The sequence below is a fragment of the Hemitrygon akajei genome, unplaced genomic scaffold (assembly GCF_048418815.1).
Source record: "Hemitrygon akajei unplaced genomic scaffold, sHemAka1.3 Scf000113, whole genome shotgun sequence".
NCBI lineage: Eukaryota > Metazoa > Chordata > Chondrichthyes > Myliobatiformes > Dasyatidae > Hemitrygon > Hemitrygon akajei.
Window position 1 is genome coordinate 1,729,630 of NW_027331999.1, and position 24,537 is coordinate 1,754,166.

General features: G+C 45.3%; 2 protein-coding genes across 9 annotated transcripts in view; one reads left to right on the plus strand and one right to left on the minus strand.

The window, feature by feature from the left end:
• Positions 1 to 8,140, plus strand: part of LOC140723433 (uncharacterized) — a 43,609-nt gene extending 35,469 nt beyond the window's left edge. Inside the window, exon 4 of the mRNA XM_073037999.1 lies at positions 6,320 to 8,140. Coding sequence (XP_072894100.1) covers positions 6,732 to 8,021 — 1,290 coding nt within the window. The 5' untranslated portion in view covers positions 6,320 to 6,731 and the 3' untranslated portion in view covers positions 8,022 to 8,140. The remainder of the gene's footprint in view (positions 1 to 6,319) is intronic.
• The window catches only part of LOC140723436 (uncharacterized), a 62,687-nt gene that overhangs the window by 5,830 nt on the left and 32,320 nt on the right, over positions 1 to 24,537 (minus strand). For 4 of the 8 annotated variants that reach the window (XM_073038002.1, XM_073038004.1, XM_073038003.1 and 1 more), the window contains one exon: positions 21,376 to 23,417. The exons of the other annotated variants lie outside the window; for them this stretch is intronic. In XM_073038002.1, the coding sequence (XP_072894103.1) occupies positions 22,121 to 23,005 (885 nt within the window). In that variant the 5' untranslated portion in view covers positions 23,006 to 23,417 and the 3' untranslated portion in view covers positions 21,376 to 22,120. Of the gene's footprint in view, positions 1 to 21,375; positions 23,418 to 24,537 lie in introns of those variants that run through there. 8 annotated transcript variants of the gene reach the window in all.

Genomic DNA, 24,537 nt, shown 5'->3' on the forward strand with positions numbered 1-24,537 from the left:
CCTCCTCAAAACACTCTAAAAGATTTGTTAAACATGACCTACCACACACAAAGCCATGTTGACTCTCTCTAATAAGACCCTGTCTATCGGAATAATTGTCGATTCTGTCACTTAGTACTCCTCCAATATTTTACCCATGACCGACATCAAACTTACCAGCCTATAATTTTGAGAATTACTTTTAGAGCCTTTTTTAAGCAATGGAACAACATGAGCTATCCTCCAATCCTCTGGCACCTCACCCGTAGATAACATTTAAATATATCTGCCTGGGCCCCTGCAATTTCAACACTAGTCTCCTTCAAGGTCTGAGGGAATACCCTGTCAGGTCCTGGATATTTATCTACTCGCCTCAAGATAGCAAGCACCTCCTCCTCTTCTATCTGTATAGGTTCCATGACCTCAATACTGGTTTGCCTTATTTCCATTGACTCCATGCCAGTTTCCTTAGTAAATACAGATGCAAAAAAACCATTTAAGATCTCCCCCATTTCTTTCGGTTCCATACATAGCCAACCACTCCGATCTTCAAGAGGACCAATTTTATCCCTTACTATCCTTTTGCTCTTAACATACCTGATGTAGCTCTTTGGATTATCCTTCACCCTGACTGCCAAAGCAACCTCATGTCTTCTTTTAGCCCTCCTGATTTCTTTCTTAAGTATTTTCTTACTCTTTTTATACTCCTCTAGTACCTTATTTGCTCCCTGTTTCTTATACATGTCATACATCTCTCTTTTTCTTTATCAGAGTTCCCTCGAGAACCAAGGTTCCTTATTCTTATTCATTTAGCCTTAAATCCTGAGACTTTGTTCCCAGGGTGTCCTCATGGGGCATCCAGAAATGATTTCAGCTGGTGACAACCCTGTTTTCCCCTGTGGGGTAACCCTCATGTGGAATCAGGCTAATGGTCGGACCTTCAACCAAGTGAGTCCAGTCTCCGCTGTTAGTCTGGCCAGTTTACTCTTCAGAGTTTCATTGGCTCTTTCCACTATACTGGCGGCGCATGGGTGGTGTACACAGTGGAATTGTTGCTTGATAGCTAGTTCGTTACATACCCCTTCGTTTACTTTCACCACAAAGTGTGGGCCATCGTCAGAGCTCAGCATCTCTGGCAGGCCGTACCTGTGAATGATTTCCCATAATAATACCTTCACAACAGTCAGCAGTATTAATGGTAGTTGGAAAAGCTTCAACACATCTACTAAACACGTCTAAGCAGTATCTATAGCAATGTACTCTAGGCAAGTCAATGAAATCAACTTGTAGACACAAAAAAGTTTCACCTGTCAAGGGAGTTGTACCCGGTGTGCAGGGTACAGGTGACCAACCATTCCCTCCTTTTCCAAGTGTGTACAGTTATGTACATAATTGACCAATGTTAGTAAAAACTGTGTAAGAACACAAACCTGTCCCACTGGGTGATCCAAAAACCTAGGTCAGGGTCTTTCTGGCATCCCCTCTGGGACCACAGTTTGCGCTCCTCCTCAGAGACGTCCCCCTGAAAAGTACGCACCTCCCGCATGTCTGGCAAACCCGTTCTGCTTGAGTCATGGAGGATTGCTTGACGGGAACCCGAGCAAACTACAACTACCAAGGATTGTGCCGCACTTTTCGCTGTCTAACCTGCTAAAGCATTGCCCGTAGTGACCAGGTTAGACATGCGGACGTTGGCTGCACATTTAATAATAGCCAAAGCTCGAGGTAGCTGTAGAGCGGTGAGTAAGTTGTTTACAAAGGTGGCATTACTAATGGGGTGGCCAGAGGAAGTCAGGAATCCCCATGTTCCCAGAGAGCCCTGTAGTCATGTACCATTCCAAACGCATAACGGGTGTCCGTGTAAACGTTCCCATTTCTGTCTGTTGCTGGGATACAGGCACGAGTCAGAGCAAACAGCTCAGCCTTCTGGGCAGAGACAGCTGCTTCAAAAGAGGCTTGCTCAATTACTTCACTGTTGCATAGTCAGAATATCGTTTTTCTGCTGGATCCACAAAAGAGCTTCCATCCTCGTAAAAAGTTGCCTCAGGCTTGAGGGGCTATTGCAGAATGGATGGGAGAGTCTGCCCTTCTTTCACTGTGATCCAGACAGGGGGCAGTTGGTGCGGCTGACTTCATGGCCTGAAATTGCCCAGAGATGTGATGCAACATCTTGGGTTTTGTCAATATTAAAAGAGAGTTTTACTAGATGTCCCGTCTTCACTTCCGACTCCTTCCAGTATCGGAGTTGGCCTACAGGAAATCTTGCCAGTCTCCTTTCGTGCTGGAGGCTTGTTTTGTCAGGGTGTAGGCAGGGAACCCAGGGCAAACCCTGATGCTGGTATGGGCAGCCACCAGTCCTGTCTGTCGCCAAAGGAAATCTAGAACTTCAGACAGTAATGAACTGCCCTCTCTTCCTTTAACATGTCCAATCACCGTGACTGGGAATTTCTGTCCCTCGAGGGGTGCATAATATTAGCTTTCCTCAGTTGAGCACCACGTAGGGTCATAGCACAGAGTCACATGAGAGTCAGCGGCTGGCAGAAGGGGTTCAAACTCAGTGGAGTCCAGATTAAATGCCCACCACTGGGGGGGTTCAGAAATTGGGGAAGCTGTCGGTTGTTCGCTAGTTGCAGGGTGATAGAGAATCTCAACTTTCAACAGACAGAGCAAGTCTCTTCCTGCTAGATTACACCCCCGTCTGGTGGTGACTGTAAATGAAACCTCACACTGGCTCCCCTGGAATTCCACCTGCAGTGGCTGGTTATGTGAATATGTAAATCCTATGCCTTCAAAGCCAAACACAGTGATTGTAGCGTCTGATAGCTGGAATCCCTTTTCTGATACTGTTTCCTGATCGAGAGTGGTTGTGGTTGCCCCCATATCAATCATAAACGGAATTGAAATTCCAGCAACTTGCAATATTACATTGGGCTCTTCCTGAGGGGTGGAAATCACAGTAGGAAGCATCCTTCCTTGTTCATTTCTAAATGGGTTGTTTTCCCCACCTGTCCTGTGGCAGCTTTCTGTTCTTCTGTTCCCATTTCTGATCCCCAGATATAGCCCGCTCGCATCCTTCTTTCCACTGAACATATTCACCTTTACTATTAGTTCCCTTCAGGGTTGATCGGGATTCGAAAGTCGGGTCGCAATGATATGTCAAAGCTCAATGTATTCCATTTTGGTCATTGTCAGGCCAATCCATATTATTTTTAATCGTGTTGGCTATCTATATTGGTAAGCGATAGAACAGTAGGGCATTAAACTGGGGGGACAGATTCCCATTATTAAAGGCTTGGTCTCCTGCGAAAGTGCCATAGCAGGCCACAAATCTCTCCCAATAGTCTGGTCCCGATTCCCCAGGCTTAGGTTTGTATTCAACTACTTTAATGATGTTTACAGGTTGCTGGAGAGCCCTTTCCAAGGCTTGAATAATCTGGTCTGTCTGTTCATTCTCATTATGTTTTCCCACCTGTAACTCCTGATAGGTTTGGTATCTGAAATCTGCCTTCCATTTCCTCCCCTCAGCAGCTGAGAGAATCATGCAGCAGAGATTGAATAAATCTTGTGGAGTTGCATTGAACATTTTTGTATTGCGGACACACTGTGCTGGATTTTCTTTTCTATCTGGGACCTGATTCATGATCATTATCATTTCTTGAGGCTTCCAGGGTGCATACACAGGAATCACTGAGGGCTGTCCCTCCCCCTGCTCGTGGATTGGGCAGCATTCAGGTGGGAATTGTCTTTGTGGAGCCATTAACTGGGGTTTTATTGGATTCTTCCGTCCCTGTCTCGGAATAAACCTCTGTATTCCCTTTCAGGATCACATGGTAAAGTGACACCCCCCCCCCCCCCCCTTCCCTGTCCCGCTGTTTTACCCGAGCGGCCACTGTTGGGGTTTGGGAGCACTGGGTGCACTTGGCCCCTGGTAAGGTAGAAGAGGTACGGTGGGTGCCCGCTCCTCATCACGGTCACTGTCCTCAAACAGGGTCGGTATGACAGACATGGGTTTGGGATCCCTTGTTTCCCTATCAGTATGTAACGAAACCCAATTTCCCTCGGGGTCAGTAAAGTATGTCTGTCTAACGTTCCTGCCCTTTTCTCCTATCAGGACCAGCCTTGGTTTGCTTACGTTGTTCTTCCTGCTCTCATTTTCGGCATCCATCCACCCATTCACACTTCACTTTTAGCGTCTCCCAACCTTTGCATTACATACCTCTATCCCGTTGTCACATGCATTATTTCTCCAACTTGCTAATAATATACTGTTCCTCTTCATATCTGCTTTTCCTTCCATTCCCTTTTCAACAATTTCCACTTCTTTCCACAGTTCTTTTTCCAAATCAAATTTACTGCTTGTTCTCAGGGAGGTAATATCCCAGGCTCCTGCACCCTCCCCCGTCCGTGGCCACATTTTGTTCCCCAATTTCCTATTCAGCGCTGCACTCAACATTCACAAATCTTTTTCCTTGTCTGGAAAACTCACAATCGACTGCAATTGACCCATGTTCTCTTTGTCATTTACCCTGCACAAAGCCTCCTGCTCAATTATCGATCAGGTAACTTTACCCGGCTGGCACCTCCTGCTCAATTAATGAAATTACCTGGCATGTAAGCCTCCTGCCCACTTAGTAAAATTTACCTGGTACCACCTCCTGGCCACTTAGCAAAATTTTGCCTTATACGAGCCTCACGACAGATTTTTTCCTGATCCCGTCAAGCTAAGCAATCAGCCTTCGGCGAGGGACCGTACCTCCAAATGAACTAACGGAGAGTGACAAAAGGTAAAATACCTATTGGGCACCTGGTCACTCTCCGCAGTCTGCAGAGTGGTCCAGCCAGTTGCTCAGCCTGTCTGCTTGGCACTCCCTGTATTGGGAACGTGTTTGTGATGACAAATGTTAAAAGTTGAATCCAATTAAAACTTGGGAGTCCAGTTTCTTATCATCACCACAGTTTATTGCGCATTCTCCTGCAGGAGTTTGAGACCCATTTGTCAAAGGGAAGGCACGTAAGCACTGCCACTATCTAACAAGTGGACTGACTTAGTCAGGTTACAGCTGTATACTTGTACATAGTAAGCCCATACATTACAATTGCAATATGTTGTTTGAACTGGTACAACCAAGTCTGTTGGTGCAAAACTTAATTACTTAGAATTGAGAGTTCACTAAATCAAGGTTTTAATTACAGATGCATGTACAGTCCAGTCCTTGTCAGTTATTCCCTTTGCAAGGCCCTGATTTGATTACAAACAGAAGTTCATTCCTGTCCTTATCAGTGAGTCCTCCTCCACTTACTCAAACAAGAGTACAGTGTATAATGTTATCAGCTAATGAGAGTACAATGTATAATGTCATCAGCTCTCAGTGTGTCTGCCACAGAGAACTGGTTATGAGCCTGTCTTAGCTAAATGCTGAAAACTGAGTTCACTTCAGTTCAAAATTCCTATTCAGTCCCAATTATTCTTTTAGCCAGAGGTTACATAGGTTCAAAGTGATTTTTTTATATATCCTCAATTCCTCAGGTGGGTTCAGGGGAAATATTTATGTCCAATATAGAAACTGGTGATACCTGTGTGTATTGTGGTGATGCAAAAGTTGCTGGAGAATTTGCAAGTGGGAAGAAGTGGAGTGATATTTGGAAATCTGACTTTTTAAAGCGTAGTTTAGCAAGCAAACCACATGTGGACAATGTACAAAAGCTCTGGTGAGAAAATCCTTCATTACCCGTTACAGGCCTCCTACATAGGTTGTGTGAGAGTGCAGATGAACTCGATCACGTATAATGTGTAAAATGTCCTTGTTTATGTTAAGAGCTTTTTTAGTTGTATAAGATAACGAGGGGCATTGATTGTGTGCATAGCCAGAGGTTATTTTCCCAGGGCTGAAATGGCTAACACAAGAGAGCAGAGTTTTAAGGTGCTTGAAAATTGATACTGAGGGGATGTCAGGGGTAACTTTTTTTACACAGAGGATGGTGGGTGCATGGAATTCATTGCTGGCTTTTTGTGTGAGAGTGTTTCAGTTACTGTGGGTACAGGAAACCATGCAGCTCAGTGGGAACAGGGAATAATACCAATGGAGAGGGTCAAACAGCCAGGTTACAGATTGGAGATGGCAGAAATGCCCCATTCTTATAGAGACAGGAAGAGCATCAGAGAGTTTGATGGTCATTCCAGATGCCAGCACTGTGCCCAGTTAGAAGATGATTTCTCTCTCCAACTTGGGTTGAACTTCACTGTAACAGTGTGTCGCCAGATCATACCTTGACAACTCAAGTGATCTCATCTGAAATGTGGTCCTACACCCATTGATTTATTCTGTAAATCTTTTTACAGGTTAAAAATGACAAGGAATTTGTCTACGGGAATCTCGAACACAACACGCCAGTTTTGCTGTCTCTGTCCAGATATTTAAGAAGTGGAGCAAGGGATTCACTCGATCATCCTTCCTGCTCAGACTGTGGGGAGGGATTCACTCTATCATCTGACTGACTGCCATGCCTGTCATTTTAAACAAGGGGGAAGGAACCCATTCATCTGCTCAGACAGTGGGAATGGATTCAGTTGGACATTTCAACTGAAGGGACATCAGCAAGTTTACACTGGGACAAGATCATTCACCTGTTCTGTGTGTGAGAAAGGATTCAATTGGTCTTTCCACCTGTGGACACACCAGTCAGTTCACATTGGGCAGAGGCTGGTCAACTGCTGAATTTATGGGGAAGGATTCACTCAGTTATCTGAACTAATGGCTCACCAGCGAGTTCACACCGGGGAGCAGCCATTCACCTGCTCAGACTGTGGGAAGGGATTCACTCAGTCATCTAATCTGAAGAAACATCAGCGAGTTCACACTGGAGAGAGGCCGTTCACCTGCTCAGACTGTGGGAAGGGATTCACTTGCTCAGATAAACTGAAGATACATCAGCGAGTTCACACTGGGGAGAGGCCATTCACCTGCTCAAACTGTGGGAAGGGATTCACTCAGTCATCTAAACTGAAGGAACATCAGCAATTTCACAGTGGGGAGAGGCCGTTCATCTGCTCAGACTGCGGGAAGGGATTCACTCGATCATCCGACCTGCTGGCACACAAGTCAGTTCACACTGGGGAGAGGCCTTTCACCTGCTCAGACTGTGGGAAGGGATTCACTTTGTCATCCCAACTGAAGGTACATCACCGAGTTCACACTGGGGTTTGGCCGTTCATCTGCGCAGACTGTGGGAAAGGATTCACTCAGTTATCAAAACTGGAGGTACATCAGCGAGTTCACACTGGAGAGAGGCCATTCACCTGCTCAGACTGTGGGAAGGGATTCACTCAGTCATCTATTCTGAAGTTACATCAGCGAGTTCACACTGGGGAGCGGCCGTTCACCTGCTCAGACTGTGGGAGGGGATTCACTTGCTTATCTAATCTGAAAGGACATCAAAGAGTTCACACTGGTGAGAGGCCATTCACGTGCTCAGACTGTGGGAAGGGATTCATTCTCTCACACGAACTACTGGTACACAAGTCAGTTCACACTGGGGAGTGGCCGTTCACCTGCTCAGACTGTGGTAAGGGATTCTCTCAGTCATCCCAACTGAAGGTACATCAGCGAGTTCACACTGGAGAGAGGCCGTTCACCTGCTCAGACTGTGGGAAGGGATTCACTCAGTCATCCAAGCTGAAGGTACACCAGCGAGTTCACACTGGAGAGAGGCCGTTCACCTGCTCAGACTGTGGGAAGGGATTCATTTGCTCATCTGAACTGAAGGTACATCAGCGAGTTCACACTGGGGAGAGGCCGTTCACCTGCTCAGACTGTGGGAAGGGATTCACTCAGTCATCCCATCTGAAGGTTCATCAGCGAATTCACACTGGAGAGAGGCCGTTCACCTGCTCAGACTGTGGGAAGGGATTCACTTGTTCATCCCAACTGAAGGTACATCAGCGAATTCACACTGGGGAGAGGCCGTTCACCTGCTCAGACTGTGGGAAGGCATTTACTCGGTCATCTCAACTACAGAGACACCAGCGAGTTCACACTGAGTAGAGGCCGATCAACTGGTCAGTCTTTGGGAAAAGTTTCTCTCAGCCAAATCAACCAAAATGTGCGTCAGCGAATTCACACTGGGGAGAGGCTGTTCACCTGCTCAGACTGTGGGAAGGCATTTACTCAGTCATCTAAACTGAAGGAACATCAGCAATTTCACAGTGGGGAGAGGCCGTTCATCTGCTCAGACTGCGGGAAGGCATTTACTCGGTCATCTCAACTGAAGGAACACCAGCGAGTTCACACTGGGGAGAGGCCATTCACCTGCTCAGACTGTGGGAAGGGATTCACTTTGTCATCCCAACTGAAGGTACATCACCGAGTTCACACTGGGGTTTGGCCGTTCATCTGCGCAGACTGTGGGAAAGGATTCACTCAGTTATCAAAACTGGAGGTACATCAGCGAATTCACACCGGAGAGAGGCCATTCACCTGCTCAGACTGTGGGAAGGGATTCATTCTCTCACACGAACTACTGGTACACAAGTCAGTTCACACTGGGGAGTGGCCGTTCACCTGCTCAGACTGTGGGAAGGGATTCATTTGCTCATCTGAACTGAAGGTACATCAGCGAGTTCACACTGGGGAGAGGCCGTTCACCTGCTCAGACTGTGGGAAGGGATTCACTCAGTCATCCCAACTGAAGGTACATCAGCGAATTCACACTGGGGAGAGGCCGTTCACCTGCTCAGACTGTGGGAAGGCATTTTCTCGGTCATCTCAACTACAGAGACACCAGCGAGTTCACACTGAGTAGAGGCCGATCAACTGGTCAGTATTTGGGAAAAGTTTCTCTCAGCCAAATCAACCAAAATGTGCATCATTGAGTTCACACTGGGGAGAGGCCGTTCACCTGCGGTGAATGTGGGAAGGGATTCACTAAGTAATCTAAGCTTATGTAACTCTCGCTTTAGCCAGCAGCTTAATATAGCTTAATGTGGCCCCCCCAGCCCGGCCAAACTTAAGAAATCTCATTTGGGTGGATGCTGCGTGATGTGTCCCCTGTTACAAATCAGTACTGTACCCCGAAATAACAAACGGTACACAATATGTGATTAAACAATTGAGATTTATAATTCTTACTTTGACTACAGGGTTACTAAAGAAAACAAAAAAAAAAGAAACAGAGCCCACTCTCTCCATTCACGTCTTCTCATCTCTCCCCAGCAAAAGACCATGAAAATCTCTCTTCCAGACTCACAAGAAAGAACATTTCTCTGATTGGATAGACCCGCACTCTAAATCCCTGTTTTCTATAGTCGTAACCTAAACATTGCTATACTTGTGACAGACTACCGGGTTCACACTGGGGAGAAAGTTTCAATAAGCTGCAAGCTGGATATTTGTCCATCACCGTTGCTGAATGCAATTTCGAGAGTGACTGTCGGTGCTGAAGTCTGCAATTATTGCTGCTGCTCACCACACCCAGTTCTGCACCCTGGTCACTGGGCATGAGAGGAGTTTATTCTGCTGCATATTCACCTTTAATGGGACTGGAGTTTAATATTCTGCATCTGAGACAAATAAATCAGTTCTATTTTAAACTCTGTCTCCGGTACTTAGTGAATTTATAACATACCTAGTGCACAGTAGAGGGTCAACTCAGGTCAGCTGGCCCCTGCCAGTGATTCTGTTCCAGGACAGTCCTTTTAAATCCTCCCCTGTTGTTCACCTCTTGCTCTCCCTGTGGAGATGGGTTCCAAACAGTCACCATCTTGTGGGTGAAGATGTTTCCCTGAATTTTCTGCAGACTGAGGAAATTGAGCTGACTGCAGTTCTGTCTGAGATGTTCTTTATCCCTGAAATCTCTGAGCTGAGGAAGAATGAATTTGGGAGATACCCTCCTTATTCATGGCTCATTTCCACATTATGGGTCATTTTCCCTGCTTCTAAAGGGTTATTAGAAAACACACTGTCCTCTAAAGACTGAAAGCAGAATGCGAAACCATTGTTGGATGTTCAACGGAGCAAGGTCAGAATCCAAAGGTGAGTCTGCATAGGGCAGAGTTTGGGGCTCTGGACGATGGTCGGGGTAAGAACGTATGATAGGAGAAGGGAATCAGCACCGGGGCGTGACAATGAATGACAGAGTAGCAACATTTGGAAGCTGACAGAGAAAATCTTTCGGTTGTCTGACTGATGACACAAACAATGCCTGTGGTGAGGTGCCCCACTGGTAGAGGAACGTATGTGTGTTTGGAATGGTTTTATCTATTGGGGGAGTTGTTCCTGCTTGTTTATCCTGTAATATTATATCCGAATGGTTATTATGGGTTGTCCTATCTGAAATAATGTATTGATTATAAAACATAGAACATAGAATAGTACAGCAAATTACAGGCCCTTCGGCCCACAATGTTGTGCTGACCCTCAAACCCTGCCTCCCATATAGCCTCCCACCTTAAATTCCTCCATATACCAGTCTAGTAGTCTCTTAAATTTCACTGGTGTATCTGCCTCCACCACTGACTCGGGCAGTGCGTTCCATGCACCAACCACTCTCTGAGTGAAAAACCTTCCTCTAATATCCCCCTTGAACTTCCCTCCCCTTACCATGTCCTCTTGTACTGAGCAGTGGTGCCCTCGGGTAGAGGCGCTGGCTGTCCACTCTGTCTATTCCTCTTAATATCTTGTACATCTCTATTAAGTCTCCTCTCATCCTCCTTCTCTCCAAAGAGTAAAGCCCAAGCTCCCTTAATCTCTGACCATAATCCACACTCTCTAAACCAGGCAGCATCCTGGTAAATCTCCTCTGTACCCTTTCCAATGCTTCCACATCCTTCTTATAGTGAGGCGACCAGAACTGGAGACAGTACTTCAAGTGTGGCCGAACTAGAGTTTATAGAGCTGCATCATTACATCGCGTCTCTTAAACTCTATCCCTCGACTTATGAAAGCTAACACCCCATAAGCTTTCTAACCTACCCTATCTACCTGTGAGGCAACTTTCAGGGATCTGAGGACATGTACCCCCAGATCCCTCTGCTCCTCCACACTTCCAAGTATCCTGCCATTTACTTGGAGTTTATCATATAAATTGTGATATTTTGACTCTAAAACTGGATCCGGCTTACATTTATGGTGCCTTTATGAAGTAATGGAGGGCATTTATGACTTTGTATTTTAAAGCAAGATTTTGGTGAATGATTAATAAATTAATTAGGTCACTTGAGTTCAAGGAACCCTTCGGGCGAAGTGCTGTTAATATGATCAAATTCACCCTGACATTAGAGAAGGTGACATTAATGTTACCCTGACATTAAAGTCAGATGTGTAATTTGAGAGCAAGAGAGAAGAATTGGTCAAAATTGATTTGAAAAGAACACGGGCAGGGATGAAAACAGAACAGCAATGGCTGGAATTTCTGGAAGCAATTCGGAAGGCACAGGGTATACACATCACAAAGAGAACGTGGTATTCTAAAGGTAAGGTGACAAAATCGTGGCTGATAAGAGAAACCAAAGACAACGTAAAAACTAAGGAGAGGGCACAGAGCAAAAATTATTAGGAAGTTCAGAGAATTGGGAAGCTTTTAAAAACAAACAGAATGCAACTAAAATAATTTAGAAGGAAAAGATGGAATACATAGATGTGCTAGCCAGCAATATTAAAGAGGATACCAATTTTTTCTTCAGGTACATATATTGTAAAAGAGAGGCTGAAGTGGATATCGGACCACTGAAAAATGAGGCTGGACAGGTAGTAATGGGGTGGGGGTGCAAGGTGATGGCAGATGAACTGAATAAGTCTTGTACATCACTCTTCTCTCTCGAAGACACTGGCAGGAATATGGAAGTCCCAGATGTCAGTGGTCAGAATGTGTAAAGTTACGTTACACGGGAGAAGGTTCTTTTGGAAACAGAGATGGTCTGAAGGTAAATAGGTCACCTAGATCAGATGGTGTACACCCCAGAGATCTGAAAGAGGTGGCTGAAGTGATGTGGAGGCTTTAGCAATGATCTTTCGAGAATCGTTAAGGAAATAAAATTCAAAGATTTTTCCTTCACTGCTCCCCCTCTCCCAGTTTCACCCATCACCTACCACGTCTTCCAACCCTCCAACCCCCACACTGCTTCTTCTGACGTCTCTTCTTTTTTGTTCCCAGTCCTGATGAAGGGTCTCGGCCCGAAACGTCGACATTTCCCATATTTGCTGCCTGGCCTCTTTTTGTGTATATGCCAGCATTTTGTGTATATGTTGCTTGGATTTCCAGCATCCACAGATTTTCTCCTGTTTTTGATAAATACAAAAGCGGGGTCATATAATATAGCAAGAAAACAGTGTGAAGTTAGAGGATTGGAAAGCTTTTTACATAACCAGTAGGAGACAAATAAATTAAAACACAGGAGAGACATGATGAAAAATTAAGGTAAGTGTGCCAATAATATCAAGTATCAAAAGTTGTTCAGATATATAAAGATTAAAAGAGATGCAAGAGTTGATATTGTACCACTGGAAGATGATACTGGCGAGTTAGTAATAGAGCAAAGAAATCTCGGCCGAATGTAATAAGTATTTTGTGTCAATCTTCACTGTGGCAGACACTCGCAGTATAAGACTATCAGACATAGGAGCAGAATTAGGCCGTTCAGCCCTATCGAGTCTGCTCCGCCGTTCTATCATGGATGATCCCGGTTCTCACTCAACCCCATGCACCTGCCTCCTCGGCATATCCTGTAATGCCTTGACTGATCCGTAAACTATTAGCTTTAGCCTGAAATGTACCCACAGACTTGGCCCCCACCGCCATCTGTGTCACAGAATTCCACAGATTCACTGCTCTCTGACTAAATAAAATCCTCCTCAACTGCTCTAAAAGGTTGCTCCTCAGTTTTCAGGCTGTGCCCTCTGTTATGGCTACCCCCACCATACGAAAAGTCCTCTCCTCATCCACCGTATCTGGACCTTTCCACATTCGGTGGGTTTCAGTGAGATTCAAGATTCAGGATGAGGTTTATTATCACCGGCATTTGGCGTGAAATTTGTTGACAGCAGCAGCAGTTCAATGCAATACATATTCTGGCATAGATAATAATAATAATAAATTAATTAAAACAATAATCAACAAGTAAATCAATTATGTGTGATGAATAGATTATTAAAATGTGTAAAAACAGAAATACTGTATATTGAAGAGTGTCCAAAGCTTTCAATGTCCATTCAGGAATCGGATGGCAGAGGGGAAGAAGCTGTTCCTGAATCACTGCGTGTGTGCCTTCAGGCTTCTGTATCTCCTACCTGATGGTAACAGTGAGAAAAGGGCATGTCCTGGGTGCTGAAGGTCCTTTATAATGGACGCTGCCTTTCTGAGACACCACTTCCTAAAGATGTCCTGGGTACTTTGTAGGCTAGTACCCAAGATGGAAGTGACTAGATTTACAGCCTTCTGCAGTTTCTGAACACCCTCAACCCACATTTACTAAACATAAGTCAGTGCAGGAGCACAGGCCCAAAGCTGGCAAACGCTTCTTATACTTAACCCCTTCATTCCCGGAATCATCTTCTTGAAGATCCTCTGGACTCTCTCCAATGACAACACACATTTTCTAAGATAGAAGTCCCACATACTTTAACTCTAACGGAATGTTAGCCTTCATTGGTAGAGGGATTGAATTCAAGAGCAGGGAGGTAATGCTGCCACTATACAGGGTACTGGTGAGGGCGCACCTGGAGTACTGTGTGCAGTTCTGGTCTCCATACTTGAGGAAGGATATACAGTACTGACTTTGGAGGCAATGCAGAGTCGGTGAACCAGTTTGATTCCAGGGATGAGGGGGTTAACCTTTGAGGAGAGATTGAGTCGCCTGGGACTTTTCTCTCTGGGGTTCAGAAGAATGAGAGGGGTTCTTATAGAAATGTACACAATTTTGAAAGGAATGGATAAGACAGGAGTAGGAAAGTTGTTTCCATTGGTAGATGAGACTAGAACTCGGGGACATTGCCTCAAGATTCAGGGGAGAAGACTTAGGACGGAGATGACGGGAAATTGTATTTCCCAGAGAGTGGTGAATCTGTGGAATTCTCTGCCCAGGGAAGCAGTTGAGGTTTCCTCACGAAGTATATTTAAGATACAGTTAGATAGGTCTTTGCAAGGTAAGGGAATTAAGGGTTATGGGGAAAAGGCAGGTAGATGTAGCTGAGTTTACGGACGGATCAGTCATGATCTTATTGAATGACGGGGCATGGTCAATGGGCCAATGGCCGACTCCTGCTCCCATTTCTTATGTTCTGATGTGCGGCCCGAGTAGTGTCTTATAAAGTATCAGCATTATCTCCTTGCTTATATATTCTACTTCACTTTAAATAAAGCCAGCATTGCATTTGCCTTCTTTACCACAGACTGAACCCGTAAATTAATCTTCTGGGAGTCTTGCCCAAGGTCCTGGAGGCGTAGTGACGTCAGCGCCTGACTCCGTAACGGAGGTCCCCAGGTTCGAATACAGTCGGGTCTCTCCCGAGTACGCTTTCCATCCGTGCCGGGTTGAGCTCGCAATTCGACTTCATAAAAGAAAGAAAAATACTGCAAAATGTCTGTGTGAGAAGTAGCGCCCCACACAACCTTCCGATCCGTGCCTTGTAAGACATGAAAATGCCCGACGCTGCCCTGAGTCGACGACATCATCATCACGTTTCCTTCTGTACTTCTGTGGTTTGAACCTTCTCCCCAATCAGATAATAATTCACTATTGTTCCTTTTACCAAAATGCATGATCGTACATTTCCCAATATTGTATTCCATGTGCCCGTTCTTCAAACTTCTGTCCTGCTGCAATCGTATTGCTTCCTCAGCACTACCATCACCTCCACCTATCTTTGAATCATCCGCAAACCTTGTCACAACCCCATCGGTTCCATTATCCAAGTCACTGACAAACAATATGAAAAGTAGCGGTCCGAATACTGACCCCTGAAGACCACAAGTCACTGCTGGCCAACCAGAAAAGGCTCCTTTTATTCCCGCTTGCTGTCTCTTGGCTGTCAGCCATTCCTCTATCCATGCCAGTATTACTTCTGACTTTTATCCTGTTAAGCAGTTTCATGTGTGACACCTTATCAGATGCTTTCTGAAAATCCAAATAAATGATATCCAATGCCTCTCGTTTGTCCATCCTGCTTATGACTTCCTCGAAGATCTGTAACAGACTTGTCAGGCAAGATTTCCCTGTACAGAACCTATGCTGGCTTTGACTTATTATATCATTAGTCTCCTAGTACCCCAAAACCTCATCTGTTATCAAGTGATTCTTGATATGTCATGACCAAGGCATCTGTTATCTCTCCAGCAACCTCTCTCAGGACTCTGGGATGTAGTTCATCTGGTCCAGGTGACTTATCCACTTTAAGAACCTGAGTTTGCCTAGCACGTTTTCCTTTGTAATAGCAATGGCACTCACTCCTGCTCCCTGACACTCACGGATCTCTGGCACACTGCTGGTGTCTTCCACTGACAAGACGGATGCAAAGTACCTATCAAGTTCATCCACCAGCTCTTCCCCATTTGTACCCCATGAGCATCATTTTCCAGTGGTCCAATATCAACTCTCGCCTCCCTTTCATATATTTTATAACTGGTTTATATTATTGTATAGTTTGCTGTCATATTTCACCTTTCCCCTTATAGCTTTTATTTTAAATTTGCCTGTTGTTGGATGTTAAAAGCTACCCAATCATCCAACTAACTACTCACTTTTGCTACCTTATATGCTTTTATACAGTCCTTAACTTCCTTTGTCAGCCACGATAGCCTAGCCCCGCTGTTTGAGAACTACGTCTGTGGGACATATCTATCCTGCACATTATGAACTATTCCCAGAAACGTCAGCCATTTCTGCTCTGGCGTCATCTCCACCAGCATCCTCCAATCCACCTGGGGAATCACCTCTCTCATGCCTCTGTAATTCACTTTCATTCCATTGCGATACTACACATGTGACCTGTGCTTCTCCCTCACAAATTGCAGTAGGAGTTCAATCATATTATGCTCACTGCCTTCTAATGGTTCCTTTACATTAACCTCCCTAATAAGACCTGGGTTATTACACAACACTCAATCTAAGATAGCAGTTCCCTGAGTAAGCTCAACCATCAGCTGCTCTAAAAAGCCATTTTGTTTGCATTCAATACATCCCCTCTTTTGCGATCTCACGCCAATCTGACTTTCCCAATCCTCCTGCAGATTCAAGTCACCCACTACAGTTGTGTCGTTTTATTACATAAATGCCAAACATTCAGCAGTACCTGGGGCAGAAGTGAGGATACATGCTTTTACCAAGGAGAGAATGTGTTTTTGAAGCTGAAAGGCCTGAAGGTAGATTAGACACCGCAGAGATCAGAAAGTGGTAGCTGAAGAGATTGTGAAGGCATTAGAGTCATAAAACACTACAACACAGGAAAATGCCATTCGGCCAGTCTAGTCCGTGCTAAAGCATTCATCTTCCGAGTTCCAACTACTTCCACCTGGACCATAGCCCTCCATATGCTTCTCGTCCAGTGACCTAAGCAAACTTCTCTTAAAGATTACAATCGTCCCTGCCACTTGCTCTGGCAGCTCGGTGCACACTCTCCCTGCCTCTAAATGAAGAAGTTTCCCCTTAGTTTTCTCTCCAAGTGATGAGTAATGATCGATCACAAATCACTAGATTTTGGAACGGTTCTGTTGGACCAGAAATTTGCAAATGTCACTCCACTCTTTAAGAAGAGAGAGGGCACAAGAAAAAAAAAATATTGGACAGTTAGTCTGACCGTAGTGGTCAGGAAGATGGTAGAGTGTACTAAGAGTGTGTGTTTTTTGGGTACGGTAATTGGGGAAACATGATGAAGTAGGCCAAAGTCAGCCGGATTCTTTCGAGGAAATCTTGACTGACAAATCTCTTGGAATACTTTGCGGAAATAACAGGCAAGATAGATAAAGCAGAGGCAGTGTATGTTTGTTTGCTTGGATTTTCAGATGATCTTCAACAAGGTACCCCATGCAAGGCTGATTGAGAAAGTAAGGAGGCATGGGATCCAAGGGCACATTGCTTTGTGCATCCAGAACTGGCTTGCTCACAGAAGACAAAGAGTGGTTGTAGAATGGTCATATTCTGCATGGAGGTCGGTGATCAGTGGTATGCCTCAGGGATCGGTTTTGGGACCCCTACCCTTAGTGACTTTTATAAATGACCTGGATGAGGAAGTGGAGGTACGGGTTAGTAAATTTGCTGATGACACAAAGGTTGGGTTACGTTGCAGGGGGATATTGATAGTCTGCAAACCTGGGCTGAGAAGTGGCAAATGGAGTTCAACCCCAAGAAGTGTGATGTGGTTCATTTTCTTCGGTCAAATATGATAGAATATAGTATTAATGGTAAGCTTCTTGGCAGTGTGGAGGAACAGAGGGATCTTGGGGACGGAGTCCATAGGAGACTCAAAGCTGCTATGTAGGTTGACTCTGTGGTTAAGAAGCCATACTGTGCATTGGCCTTAATCAACGCAGACTTGAGTTTAAAAGCCGAGATGTAATGTTGCAGCTATATAGGACTTTGGTCAGACCCCACTTGGAGTACTGAGCTCAGTTCTGGTCGCCAAACTACAGGAAGGATGTGGAAGCCATAGAAAGGGTGCTGAGGAGATTAACGAGGATGTTGTTTGGATAGGGGAGCATGGCTTTTGAGAATAGGTTGAGTGAACTTAGTCTTTTCTCCTTGGAGTGATGGAGGATAAGAGGTGACCTGATGGAGGTGTACAAGAAAATGAGAGACATTGATCGTGTGGATAGTTCGAGGCTTTTTCCCAGGGCTGAAGTTGCTATCACGAGAGGGCATAGTTTGAAGATGCTTGGAAGTAGGTACAGAGGAGATGTCAGGGGTAAGTTTTTTACACAGAGAGTGGTGAGTGCTTGGAATGGGCTGCCGGCAATGGTGGTGGAGGCGGACACGATAGGGTCTTTTAAGAGTCTCCTGGATAGGTACACGGAGCTTAGAAAAATAGACTATAAGTAAGTCTAAGTAGTTCTAGGGTAAGGAAATTTTTTGCACAACTTTGTGGGCCGAAGGGCCTGTATTTTGTTGCAGGTTTACTATGTTTCTAAGGTGCTGCACGTGAGGCTGCTTAACAGGATCACAGCTCATGGAATTACAGGAAAGAAACTTGTACTGACAAGGGAGAAAGAGTCAGAATAATGTGGGCAATTCTGTTTTGCTGTCGGTAACTAATGCTGTTCTGTAGGGGTCAGTATTGAGACCGCATCGTTTCATCTTAAATCTGAATGATACGGATGACGGAATTGATACCTTGGTGACGAACATTGCAGTTGATACAAAGATAGGTACGGGACAGGTAGTTCAGAGCAAAGCGGGAGTCTGCAGAAGGACTTCGATAGGTCTGGAGAATGCCAGCAAAGTAGCAGTTGAAATAAAGTGCATGCAAGTCATGTACATTTGGTGGAAGTAATTGGGCGTAGAAAAAAAATAAATGGGAGAAACTTGAAAAAATTAGAGGTGCATAAGTGCTTGTGAGTCCTTGAGCAAGAGGCGCTAAAGGTTTGCTTGCAGATTGAGTTGATTAAGGATGACAACTGCAATGTTAGCAATATAAGAGCAAGGATGCGATACTATAGCTTTATAACGCATTGGGCAGATCACTGTTGGTGTATGGTGAGCAGATTCCGACCTGTACTTCCGACTTATTATCTGAGCAAAGGATGTGCTTGTATTGGAGTGGGTCCGGAGAAGTTTCAAAGAATGATTCCAGGAAGACCAAGAGTGGATGACCTGGATGAGGAAGTACGTGGGAAGGGATTCACTCAGTCATCCAACCTACAGAAATTTATCAATATCCACTGCTGCTGATTTCCACACACAAATAAATCAAAAGGGAAATGCCTAATCAAAACGATAATTAATCGATCAACAGCCCCCAAACAACACGGCCCAGCCCGACACATAACAGGGGACTTTACATCTCACAACACTGGATTCAGTAATGAAACCCGTGATAAATGTTGTTGTCCCTCTGAAATCATAAGAAACGCACATTAAGGTGCATTTAAATGCGAGCGCATCCCACAGGTGACATCACACAGACCCCCCCGTGCCTGACGTCACGCACGGGCTTCCCACACCGGGATCTGCCCTTACGTGCACAGCGTCTTACGTCATCCATGCGCTGCTGAGCTCGGGCTTTATCAGTTTAATAGCTGGGATAATAATCGCGTGACCAGCCCTCCCCCACCGCTGTCAACAGAGGATTCAGGAGCTGCGCTATTCCCATTGGTGCAAAGCGATGTCAATCACTTGTTACCACCAGTCGCAGAGGTGGACAAGTCCAGAGGGCGTTATCCCCGCTGAGTTCGCCTCCCGCTCCGGCCTCAAACTCCACATCACAGCGGAGTAAATGTCCGTTTTTTGATTTATTTCCATTTCCCTCCAAGGGAAGTTGGGGCTTTTGTGAAGCGTCTTCTGCGGCCGGAGTCTGATGTGTCGCCGAGAGGTAGGAGCAGACCGCTCGGCCCGTCGGTTTGATGCCAGTTCCCTGGGGAGGGAGAGGAGGGATTTTATTGAAAGGAAAACGATGGTGTGAGAGGGGGCGTACAGGATGTTTGTCCCGGTGGACATCTGTGGAAATGTCTGAGCGCACGATGGTGGCGAGCAGAGGGATTCACATTGGGGGGGGGGGGGGGGGAAACACCGGCAGACAGTTGACCTGCAAGTGGGGCCAATGACAGGGGTAGGAGGTAAGTGGTTGGGGCAACACGGGGCTACAGAAGATGGACATTTTTTGCACAGAGGATTAACAAAGTGGTTAGAGAGTATTTGTTATAGTGAGTGCAATGAAGTTTCAATAGACTGATCCCTGAAATGGTTGGGTCATCATATAGATAGATAGATAGATAGATACTTTATTCATCCCCATGGGGAAATTCAACATTTTTTCCAATGTCCCATACACTTGTTGTAGCAAAAACTAATTACATACAATACTTAACTCAGTAATAATATGATATGCATCTAAATCAATAACTCAAAAAGCATTAATAATAGTTTTTAAAAAAGTTCTTAAGTCCTGGCAGTTGAATTGTAAAGCCTAATGGCATTGGGGAGTATTGACCTCTTCATCCTGTCTGAGGAGCATTGCATCGATAGTAACCTGTCGCTGAAACTGCTTCTCTGTCTCTGGATGGTGCTATGTAGAGGATGTTCAGAGTTTTCCCATAATTGACCGTAGCCTACTCAGCGCCCTTCGCTCAGCTACCGATGTTAAACTCTCCAGTACTTTGCCCACGACAGAGCCCGCCTTCCTTACCAGCTTATTAAGACGTGAGGCGTCCTTCTTCTTAATGCTTCCTCCCCAACACGCCACCACAAAGAAGAGGTCGCTCTCAACAACTGACCTATAGAACATCTTCAGCATCTCACTGCAGACATTGAATGACGCCAACCTTCTAAGGAAGTACAGTCGACTCTGTGCCTTCCTGCACAAGGCATCTGTGTTGGCAGTCCAGTCTAGCTTCTCGTCTAACTGTACTCCCAGATACTTGTAGGTCTTAACCTGCGCCACACATTCTGCATTAATGATCACTGGCTCCATATGAGGCCTAGATCTCCTAAAGTCCACCACCATCTCCTTGGTCTTGGTGATATTGAGACGCAGGTAGTTTGAGTTGCACCATATCACAAAGTCCTGTATCAGTTTCCTATACTCCTCCTCCTGTCCATTCCTGACACACCCCACTATGGCCGTGTCATCAGTGAACTTCTGCACATGGCAGGACTCCGAGTTATATTGGAAGTCTGATGTGTACAGGGTGAACAGGACCGGAGAGAGTACGGTTCCCTGTGGCGCTCCTGTGATGCTGACCACCGTGTCAGACCTACAGTCTCCCAACCGCACATATAAAGAAAAATCAAATGTGATAATACTTTCATTTAGAGAATCGAGGACGGAGAGGTGAACACATTGAAATGCATATCATTACCGTTTGAAACAGGGATCCCAGTCTCTGAAAAAGGGGGTGGATGCCTATATTTTATAATAAAACCCCTATTGTTTTACCTTTACCTCCTCTCCCAGTTTTATGCTTGCCCTGGTCCTTCACACCCCCTTACCTGCTTAAGATTCAGCCCAGTAGCAACAGTCAGCAATTCATTCTTTTTGGCTTTTTCTGATGCCTCAGGGGTTGGCACTTCCAGAAATTTATAAATGTCCATTGCTGCTAATTTCCACACACATATAAATCAAAAGGGATTTCCCCAATCAAATTGATAATTCATCGATCAATAGCCCCCAAATTTGTTCATATCCCAGACGCACGCCCCAAATTTTTTATGAACCATCATGCTTTAGAAACAAACCAGTAGCAATAGACTACACCTGGAGTCTGGTTTTGATGTTAAATCTATCTTTATTAGAATATACTTGTAATCTTGCAACTTAAACAAGATAAACAGAAGTTAACAGTGTTAAGTTTATAAATGTGTGTAAATATAACTCCCAAACTATTGAGCTCGGGGGAAACAAGGCTTGGAGTCTTGAGATGGTAAAGTATGAAAGTTCAGTTCAACCACAGAATAGGTGATGAGAGAGAGATTTGTAATCCAGGGTAAATGGCGAGAGCATGCAAATATGTAGAATTCCACAGGTTCTACGGTGGTAAAACGAGAGAACAGTCGCTGTAGATTTTATCCATCATTGTTCCAAATCCACATACAAATTCTCACCGAAAGTGACTTGTCAGAAGGTGTATCGTCTTCAAGTGAACTACCACACCACAACCAGGCAAGGGTTAACACATAAGGGGTCTCCAAAGGATACACCAAATCAGATCCACTCCTATGGATCAAACAAGGTGACAACCACACATTCGATGTACGGTGAATCGATAATTAACCCACCCTTGTGGGCAAAGGAAAGTTCCAAACAGTGACCCTTGGCCACTAGTTCCCTGGTTTCAATCCTTCCATTTTTCCTCCTTCATCTCTATCTGTCTCTGAGTGTATGTGTCCTCGGTTAAAACTAAACAGGCTGCGAGCAATGTAAACAAGCAGCAAGTCAGACTGATTCGCCTTCTTAATCTCTCTCTGTCTTAAAATGACAGTCCACAGCAAACGAAACCCAGGGATTCATAACAACGGCCAGTCCCCACTGTGAACTGACTCGTGTGCCAGTAGATGTGATGACTGAGTGAATCCTATCCCACAGTCTAAGCAGCTGAATGGCCTCTCCCCAGTGTGAACTCGCTGATGATTCTGTAGGTTGGATGACTGAGTGAATCCCTTCCCACAGACTGAGCAGGTGAATGGCCTCTCCCCAGTGTGAACTCGCTGGTGTCTCTGTAGGTGGGATGACAGTATGAATCCCTTCCCACAGACTGAGCAGGTGAATGGCTTCTCCCCAGTGTGAACTAGCTGATGTACCAGTAGGTTGGATGACTGAGTGAAGCCCTTCCCACAGTCTGAGCAGGTGAATGGCCTCTCCCCAGTGTGAACTCGCTGATGTACGAGTAGGCTGGATGACTGAGTGAATCCCTTCCCACATTCTGAGCAGGTGAATGGCTTCTCCCCAGTGTGAACTCGCTGATGACTCTGTAGGTGGGATGACAGTATGAATCCCTTCCCACATTCTGAGCATGTGAATGGCTTCTCCCCAGTGTGAACTCGCTGATGTACCAGTAGGTTGGATGACTGAGTGAAGCCCTTCCCACAGTCTGGGCAGGTGAATGGCCTCTCCCCAGTGTGAACTCGCTGATGTACCAGTAGGTTGGATGACCGGGTGAATCCCTTCCCACAGACTGAGCAGGTGAACGGCTTCTCCCCAGTGTGAACTCGCTGATGAATCTGTAGGTTGGATGACTGAGTGAATCTCTTCCCACATTCTGAGCAGGTGAATGCCTTCTCCCCAGTGTGAACTCGCTGATGTTTCAGTAGGGTGGATGACTGAGTGAATCCCTTCCCGTAGACTGTGCAGGTGAATGGCTGCCCCCTAGTGTGAACACGTTGGTGTGCCATTAGGTCAGATGACCGAGAGAATCGCTTCCCCGAAATTCAGCAGATGACCAGCCTCTGCCCAGTGTAGTGTGATCTGACTGGTGTGTCCACAGGTGGGAAGACAGACTGAATCCTTTCTCACACACAGAACAGATGAATGGCCTTGCCCAGTGTGATCTTGCTGATGTACCTTCAGTTGACATGACCGAGTGAATCCATTCCCACTGTCTGAGCAGGTGAACGGCCTTTCTCCTGTGTAAAATGCCGGGCTTGCTAGTTGTTCAAATGACCAAGTGAATCCCTCCCCACAGTCTGAGCAGGAAGGATGGTCGATTGAATCCCTCGCTCCACTTCTTAAATATCCAGACAGAGACAACAAAACTGGCGCGCCGTGTTTGAGATTCACGGAGACGAATTCCTTCTCATTTTTAACCTGTAAAAGATTTACAAAATCCATCAATGGATGTAGGACAACATTTCAGATGAGATTACTTGAGTTGCCCAGGTTTGATTTGGTATCGCACTGTTACAGTGAGGTTAAACCCAAGTTGGAAGAGAAATCATCTCCTGACTGGGCAGAGTGCTGGTATCTGAAATGACCATCAATCCCCATATGTGTTTCAAGTTCCAACTCCTTAAAGTGCAGGGTTACAAGCTGCAGCTGGATGCATTTCTTGTAAGTGAGGGCATCAGGGACACTACAGGTCTCCCCATCTTCCCTCCAATAGCCCCTCTAATTTGTAATAACAAGTGTGTACATAAGTCTTGCACTGTGCATTTTTTTACCCAGTGACAAGATGTGCACAGTGATTTTTTTTATAGAGAGGTATTCATTTTCACAGCGAGCAAATCACTGTCAACAGGAACTTTGATCTCCTCTGGGTTCGATCCAGTTCATCTGCACACTCAGACAACCTACGTAGCTGGCCTGTAATGAGTAATGAAGGATTTTCTCACCAAAGTTTTTGCATATTGTCCATATGTGGTTTGCTTGCTAAGTTACGCTTTAAAAAGTCAGATTTCCAAATATCACTCCACTTCTTCCCACTTGCAAATTCTCCAGCAACTTTTGCAACACCAGAATACACACAAGTATCACCAGTTTCTATATTCTATGTAAATATTTCCCCGACCCGCCCCCCCCCTCCGCAATGACTGACAGTGGTGAACTCAGTGATGGCAATGCCAATGAATATGAAGGGAAGGGCAGTAGTCTGTCTCACTGGAGTCCGGCACATGTGTAATGTGAAAGCTACTTGCTGCCCAGGGCAAAGGTGTTTGATATCATTATGTACTCAGAAAGAATGGGACAAAACATGCTCTCACGGGTAGAAAAGTCCAGAACAAGAGGAGGTAGAACAAGCAACAGACACAAAATGCTGGAGGAACTCAGCAGGCCGGGCAGCATCTATGGAAAAGGGTACTAATGCTGAATTTCGCCGGCATTTTGTGAGTGTGTTGCTTGGATTTCCAGCATCTACAGATTTTCTCTTATTAGTGATTGGAGGTAGAACAAAGGTGATTTTCTCAACTGGTGATGTAAAAGATTTTGT